At 55.8% G+C, this 8,213-nt stretch overlaps 1 protein-coding gene across 1 annotated transcript; it reads right to left on the bottom strand.

Annotated features, from left to right (window-relative positions):
• Positions 1-6,239: 6,239 nt before the first annotated feature.
• Nkx2-2 (NK2 homeobox 2) lies at positions 6,240-7,992 on the bottom strand. Its single transcript, XM_026393058.2, has 2 exons — positions 7,734-7,992; positions 6,240-6,802 (listed from the first exon to the last, which is right to left on the bottom strand). Exons 1-2 carry the CDS (start codon positions 7,990-7,992, stop codon positions 6,240-6,242), a joined length of 822 nt encoding a protein of 273 aa, XP_026248843.1.
• Between the last annotated feature and the right edge of the window lie 221 nt (positions 7,993-8,213).

Genomic DNA, 8,213 nt, shown 5'->3' with positions numbered 1-8,213 from the left:
TGGAGGAGGTAGAAAGCATCCCCATTCTTGTGTTCTTTGAATCCCTGAATCCTCTGCACCCCAGTAGAGGCTTTAACAGAATCGGGGTTACCTGGGGTGAGCTCAGCTGGAGTGAGGGGCTTTATTGCCTTCCTCCCCTAGACCTCAAAGTCCGGCGTCGGCGCGGTGTCTCCCCCTGGTGGCCAGTCAGCGCCACTGCTCCGCTCTCCCTGGCCCTGAGAAGGAATGAGGTGCAGGAGGGCTTCTCTATAAAGGCTTTTCTCGGTTGTTAGTGGTACATTTGCCAAATAGAACAGGAGTTCACGGGAGCATCGAGGGTGTCTCCACCCTCAGCAAAAGACCTGCATTAACTTCAGCATTTCGCTAACAGCCTGGACACATCACATGGAGCTGCCCACCTCGCGTTCACCTACATGGGCCGATGCCGCTCAGGATCACGGAGAGCGCTGCCTCGTGCTCCAAGGAACACCCCACCCCATACCTAGTGGCCCATAGGAACAGTTTGCTGAGGTTTAGGCCGAAATGTGATGGAAGTTGAGGTGGGGACCGCAGGTAGCACGTGGGTGGAAAGACAGGGAGGGGATTACAATAGTGGGAAAGGAAGGTCCGCAAGTGCCCCAGCAAGCTGTGGGTGGAACGGGCTGGGTGGTCTGACTCTCAGATCTAACTCTGGTTTGGAGCCACCGACTCCTCCTCCGTCCTCCCACCGGGCTCCGACCCGAGGCCGAGCATTGGAGGAGAACAGCCAGGAACCCGGGGAACGGCCTTCCAGACGCTCTCCCGGGATTAGGCCCCGCGCGCAGCGGAGAGCGGAGCTCCGGCGCCTCCTCGTGGCGCCGCCGCGCGGAACGTGCTAGTTTCTCTCCCCGGAGGCAAACGCAAGGAGGAGACTCGGGATCCGCGCGCTGGAGGCCCGCGTTTCTCCACTTGCTCGGGTGGCGGCGCTGAGGCCTATTCGCTTTATTAATAACGGTGCCCCAGAAGGGGAAAAATATAGAGCCTTTAAAAACCAGATTGGGTGGGAGAGGGGAGTGTGTGTGTGTGTGTGTGTGTGTGTGTGTGTGTGTGTGTGTGTGTGTTGGGGCGTTGGCGAAAGCAATAAAACTCAGATCGCTTCCTTGGCGAGATAGCGGCGGCTATAATGCGCCGAGGGGATCAGGGGTTTATTTGCAGATCCTGGATAAAAGATGATATATCGACACGGTTTAGAGTGTCACTGCGCCTGGCCTCTCAGGAAGCCACAAGTACATATTTCCTGAAATACCACCCAACACAATATCTAATCCATGCGCCACTTAAGTACCGGGAGGGGAACCTCAGCGCCTCACCAGTTGGCGACTGGCTTCCAACTTCTGGGTGCAAGAGCAGGGGCTGGTGCGCCTCCACGCTCCCTCCCTGGCCTTTGTCTTCCGCCCAAGTAATCACTTAGCGATGGGTCTTAATAAATACGTCTGAGAACTGTCCTTATGCTCGGTAAATATTGGATTAGCTTTTCAATGACCAGGCTCTTGAAAAGGCTCGAGAAATCCACACCAGGTCTCCACTAAGCCCAACAGTCAATAGGTAAGGAAAATAAGTTATTTCCCTGGCTGGCGTGGGGAGTGTCGAGAAGGGGGTTTCCCATTCGTGTCAATTTATCCGATTCTACGATGGCACTAAAAGGGGGGGGGGAGGAGGATACCCAAGTTCTGGATTGGCTGAAATTTCCACCAACTCAGTAGTGCTTATTTGAGTTCTAATTGTTATTTTCACAGCCCTCAGCGTTGAACTCTTCTGTTTAGCACATATTGTTTATGTGGGGAGCTGGGAGTTTTGACCTGGCTCTTAAGGTGGAGACAGCACGGCCCAAATTATCTCCCATTACCCTGCGTTAACTCAGCTGGCTTCGGGGGAGGCAAAAATGGGCAAATTCCTTGGAAACCCGGCTGTGTCCTCCTGTTACTGAATTTTGCAAACCAAAAAAAGGCAGGAGACACAAAATTAAAGAGAAAGGCTCTCCCACCTCCAATCTGGGAGAAGGGAAAGCTGTTGGAAGAAGTTTCTGAACTGGTTTCCCAGTGGCACGAAGATGTAAGGAAGATCACCACGCGAAATTCAAACGAAGGCGCTCCCTTAGCTGGTTTGGTCATGGAGCGGCTCCGCTAATATCAAGTGCTCTTGGGATCCCTATGGCCGAAACTGAGCCGGGCAGGGCACGCGGTCGGGCCCTCAGCCTCTCAGAACCTTTTTTGAAGGAACTGAAAAGTCCCTACAGCCGTGAAACCCAAACGGGACCGGAGCATCAACCAGGCCTTGACGATTGCCTCTGGAGCCCCGGAACCATCCGATGGCTTCGACGATGGGCGCCCAAGCGGGAGAAGCCTGGCTGTCAGCGCCAACACACAGGAGCGTCGCAAAGGCACATGGCTCACAGACCACGACCAGAGCGTTAGGTCCTAAGTTGGGTAGTGGGGCGGAGTGGGGGCGAAGAGAGGGAGAGAGACAAGGATAGGGAGGGAAGGAGGGAGAGAGAGAGACAGGGAGGGAAGGAGAGAGAGAGAGAGAGAGAGAGAGAGAGAGAGAGAGAGAGAGAGAGAGAGAGAGAGAGAGATTTTCTTCTCAGTGTGTCACGGGGCCTAGGCCGGGCAAGCGCCCTCTGAAGCCATCAAAGACAGGGGTGGCTTTTTTCCCCTCCTCCATCCTCCTCCCCAATAGATATAGCACGAATTTTTAATGCGTCTTCCTTTCACAGACAACAATACAGGGTTTGAAAGCCGGACACAATTTGGGTTTTGTGCGGGTCCCTCCTCGCGCTCCCTCGGCCCAGCTGGCCATATGGAATCCAGCATGGAGTCCGAGGATGACAAAGGGACCCAGTGACAGGCCCAACAAAACCCCAAGGAGACTTCTGCCTGACTCCGGGATTCACTGCCCGCGATAAGCGCGCTGAATGGTGCGGGGTGGGGCGGGGGGGGGGGAGGGTGAGCCCCTTCTCCCTCTTCCCCTCTCTCTGTCCCCTGCGATCCTTTCTCTGTCCCTTTTTAATATGCACGCCTCTAACATCTCCGGCTCCCAGCTTTCCCATTGTGCCGTTTTGTAGGGCCCGCTGTAGATTGGGCGAAGATAGACTGCCAAAGCGGACCCCGCGCCGGGTGCGCTCCCAGGGCGCTGGGGTTAGGGCCACACAGGGCTCCGCGGGAGCTTTTATTGACTCCACGGGGACCCGAGGACAGAGAGGCGGGCGCCGGGCCCACCTCCAGGCTCTTGGCAGAATCAGCAACACACCCGGACTGCAGGTCTGGGGGCCTGTCCACCAACCCAAATGTGTCTTCAACCCATACTCGGTGAAAATCTGCAAAAGTTTGGACCTTCTTTGCTTCTCCCTTCTTCCCTGCAGGCCTGGAAGGTTCTGGTGATTATTCTTGGCCCTTGGTAGGCCTAGGATCTGGTACAAACAAACCAACTTGAGTCTTCCAGGCTGCGCCCGAGGCCTTTTGACAACCCCTCTTCAGCCGACCCTGAACACCCACTTCCTTCCCTCCCCCAAGGATCCCGGGTTAGGGGAAGTTGCTAGAAGATTGTTGAGTGGTTGTTACCAGGGCAGGTTGAACATTGCACAACAAACAATTTGAAGGGAAATTTCTGGCCTTTTCTAATAGCAAGACAAAACCCCAAACATTTCCAAGCTTGTGAGGAGAACAAAGGGAGACTTTTCACTATTTAGGGAAACTGCTCCTTTCCCCGCGGATGAACCTGGAGATGCGATAGAACCTTTCCAGGGATATTAGAAAGACTCCCGCGCCCTCAATTATCCAGGGGCCGGTACGCAACACGAGAATAAAGTGTAATCACGTCCCTGGGCGTGTTGCGCTGAGTGCTATTGACGCGCAGATTTGGTCACACGGATAATCATGTTTGCTTTAGATATTGAATTAAATCTGATCATCAACTGAAGGGAGGGAGAAAGTCAGCTGGGACCGCTCCCTTTGCCTGGCCTTCTCACCTCCCCCTCCCCAGTCTTTACGGTGGGAGCTCCGGAGAAAACAAGAGATACTATTTCCAAATAAGCTGACTTTCAATCTCCAGGCATCTCAGAGCGCCCGCTGGGCTCTGAGCCACAGAGCTGCGGGTAATTTCGGAAATCCGGGAGATAGAGGAGAAAGGTGCACCGCGCCTCCCACTCCCGCGTCCGCCTAGCCCCCCTGAGACGCTCCCCCGCGTGGCCAAGTGTGCGCCAGCATCCGCCAAGGAGATCGGGTCCAGAAACGAGGGTGGGATGGAGTCAGTTCTCTGCTGGGGAAGGACGGATTGCAAACTCCCGGGGGCTAGCAGGGGGCTGTTTGCCCACTTTCCTCTGCCCCTACTCTAGCCCTGGCGGCCAGAGTGCCCCACCCACCTCCAGTCTCTACTTTCGAACAATTCACCCAACTCCATGCCTATGGACTAGCCTGGGGAGACCGTGCGGACTGCCCAGGGCTGGGAGGGGACCAGCCAGGGATCCAGTCTTGGAGAAAGAGGCTGGGAATCCAAAAAGGACGGGGGCGGCAAGAAGGAAGAAAGCTCAGTTTGCTGGAATCGCCAGTGACTCGCCCTCCCAGGCTGGGGCGGGGGCATAAAGCTTTGAGGAGGATGCAACCACCCCTCCCTCTCCTGCTCCCAGAACCCAGAGTGTCCCTACTAATAGTCAAAGCCTTGAGCGCTTGGAATCGACACCCCACCCCCGGGAAAACAAAAACAAACAAAACCCCCCACAAAACTCTTTCTGCGTCCAGGCCTTAGAGCCGGCTCCGACGCCTCCACTCGTCCGCAGATTTCGAAAAGGGGGTGGGGAGTAGAAAGAAAGCCGACCAGTCTCAACCTCAGAGCCCCCTCCCTTCTTAGCGCGAAGTAAATCAAACGCAACAAAGTGAAAGTCATCGAGTGTAGTGGCTTCAACAGCTCCTCAGGCTGAAGGAGCCACTCGTAGATTTGGGCAAGCGAGGGGGGCATGCTCTCCTTGCCTTTGCGTTTCTCAAAGTCACTTTTCCTCCGGAGGCCGGGATGCAGGAGTTCACACAGGCACAGAGCTAGGAAAGAGGCCCGAGAGAGGCAGGGCCACCCCGGACTTTGGGCCAACCGTTTGCAGGCTGGAGGCTGAGCGCTCCCACTCCGGCCCCGGGTCCTAAGAGCCCTGTCCGGCAGTCCGGATGAGGCCTGTCCTGGGAGCTCCATCAGCGCCCCGGTACCCCGGCCTCCTACCCTGGGGAGACGGAAAGCGGGTGCAAACGAGCGCTGGGTGCGGCCGGACCTGGTTACTTGCCCAAGGCCTCTGGCCCGGTGCAGGGCTACAGAGTCAGACAAACGGGAAGTCTGGGCTTGTTTGTTTGTTTTTTAACACAGGATTTTTATTAAAATTACTTAAAAAATCGAAAGTTTTCAGCGCCCGGCGCTCTTGGGGAACCGCCCGGAACCGCTGAGCTCCAAGTTCCGGGGCTCAGGACCCGGAAAATGGGGCAGGCGGCTTGTCGCCTACACATTTTTTTTCTTTTTCATATTTGAAAAATGTTTGCACTGAACAAAATGTTTTTTAAAAGCAAAAAAGAAAACAGGGGTAACCCAAACATAACCAAACCAAAACAAACCACCAAGAAAGGAGTTGGGCCTGCAGGGTTCACAGGCCCATCCTGAAGGTCATTTTGGCAACAATCACCACCGATATTTACAACGAAAAGCGAAATCTGCCACCAGTTGTCAGGACGTTTACATGGCCATAAATATGTAGCATTTTCTTATAAAAAAAGAAAAATTCTCTATATTTTTTAAAGTGTTCTCCACTTGCTTTAGAAGACGGCTGACAATATCGCTACTCACACAAACATATTTTACAAAATTCACGAAAGCGGGGTGGGGGTTCGCTCTTTTTCTCATTTTCAAGTGACGACTTTTACGCTGGGATGGTCTGGTACCCCCCAGGGAGAGGCAAAGGAGCGAAGCTGCGCAAACATTCTGTAAACACGGCTTATAGTTCAACCCTCTCCAAGGTTCAAAGGAGAGAGAGATGGGGACAGAGTCGGGTGGATGGAATCTGCCACTTCAAGGAGGCGTAGGCAACCTCCCGGCGCCTCCCCAACGGAGCCCAGAGTCAACTCGACTCTATAATAATAATTATAATAATAATAATAACCACCGTATGGACCGAGTCCTCCTCGCTGCCGCCGCCGCCGCCGCAGTCGCCGGGGTGGGGCCTGGGCCTGGGGCCGCGAGTCTCGGAGGGGCGGTGCTCACCAAGTCCACTGCTGGGCCTGGACCAGGGGGTGTGCTGTCGGGTACTGGGGGGTGCTGGCCGAGCTGTACTGGGCGTTGTACTGCATGTGTTGCAGTGACTGAGCACTGTAAGCCGAAAAGGGGATGCCTGCCTGGAAGGTGGCAGCTGCCAGGTCCTGGGCTTTGAGCGCGTGGCACGGTTTGCCATCTCTGACCAAGACAGGCACGGCCACCCGACGCGGTGAGGGCAGGGGTGTCACCTCCATACCTTTCTCCGCCCGGGCGCGCTTCATCTTGTAGCGGTGGTTCTGGAACCAGATCTTTACCTGCGTAGGCGTGAGGCGGATGAGACTGGCCAGGTGCTCGCGCTCTGGCGCCGACAGGTACCGCTGCTGCCGGAAGCGTCGCTCCAACTCGTAGGTTTGTGCCTTGGAGAAGAGCACCCGCCGCTTCCGCTTCTTGCCTGCGTCCCCCCCGCCGCCTGGGGTCTCCTTGTCATTGTCCGGTGACTCGTCAGCCGAGGGCTCGGGGGACTTGGAGCTTGAGTCTTGGGGGGGAGCGCCCGCCGCCAGCCCGTGCACTGGAGGGGAAAGAAGCGCGTCAGGCGCCTGGAGGCCGCGCGCCGCCTGGGCCAGAGCTAGAGCACCTCGTTCTTCCGTGGGCCTCTGGCCCTCAGCTCTCTGCAGCCCAGCGCGGCTGCCTCTGCGATGATCCCTACCCTGCGCCACGCCTGAGAAAGCCGTCGGGGTCTTCCAGGGTAAAGGGGAAAATCAGTAGGAGTGGGGGCTTAGGACTCACGGTTCTAGGGATTCGCACAGTGTGGGTGCGAATTGATGGGGGTGCTTGGGAGATCATTGCGGGTTAAGGGCTCCGGCCCCCTTAAGCTGATTCCTCTCTGTAGAGACGTGGGCAGATTTTTAAGAGAAATTCCCCACAATCCCGGCATTGATCGTCTCGGCCATTTAAGGCAGGTTTTGGGGGCTTTCTTTTTTTTTTTTCCTTTTTTCTTTCGGTCTTTCTCAACATCCCCTGCACTGCACAAAGCGTCCTCTATGATCACACAGGGGGCAGGGTGAGCTACTTATACCCAGGCCACCCCAAGCCTCCCTCACCCTCTACCCGCAGCCTGGACCAGGCTCGCTGGCTAGTTCCAGTGTGTCAGGCCAGTCCCTCCCGGCGGTTGGAGTCTGGGGTCTAGGGCCCAAGCTATCAGTGTCGGTTGACATCTGCAACCAGCCCTTAGGAGGCATTTCCTTTCTTCTCTGCCTCCTTAATTTCTCATGTTGAAAAAAAAAAAAAAGCTGAGACCAAGTCTTTTGCAGAGACTAAGGGGGCTTGACCATGAGAAAAGATTGCATCCCAAACAAATGTTAAAAAAAAAAAATCTAGGAACCCAGGGTGAAGTATCTGGACTTTGGCTTCTTTCCCCCTTAACTCCCAGCGTCCAGTCCGGGCTACAGCCGCAGGAATGGAGGCTGTCAGGGCTGCAGCAGCCAAGTTTCACTACTTACGGGAGTATTGGAGGCCCTCCGTGCTGGCCAGCCAGCGTGTATACGGGTTGTCGCTGCTGTCGTAGAAAGGGCTCTTCAGGGGCAGGCTCTGCACCGCGTCCAGGGCGCCCTGCCCCAGGGGCCCGGCCCTCTTGGCCGGCTCAGACCCCTCGCTCTCCTCCTCCGGCCCCTCGGCCACCGAGCCCTCCTCATCGTTGGTATCCGGCAGGTCCAAGATGTCCTTGACCGAAAACCCCGTCTTTGTGTTGGTCAGCGACATGGTTCAGGACCCCGCAATTTATGCCGCAAAGTTGTAGCTTCACTTGGTCAATTCGTAGCGCTCCCCAGCCCTGGAGGGCGGGGGAGGGGGTTGGGGGGAGGGGTTGGGGGAGGGAAGGGGGGATGGGCTTTAATTATTGAAGTAATTATTATTTTTTTAAATAAGAGAAAGAACCAGTGGGGAAAGTGGGGGGCGGAATAAAGCCCAACTCTGAGCCTCTG

Source organism: Urocitellus parryii, chromosome 6 (assembly GCF_045843805.1).
Source record: "Urocitellus parryii isolate mUroPar1 chromosome 6, mUroPar1.hap1, whole genome shotgun sequence".
In the NCBI taxonomy this organism is placed as follows: domain Eukaryota; kingdom Metazoa; phylum Chordata; class Mammalia; order Rodentia; family Sciuridae; genus Urocitellus; species Urocitellus parryii.
The sequence above is the reverse complement of the archived record's forward strand: the minus strand, read 5'-3'. Positions and strand labels throughout refer to the sequence as shown.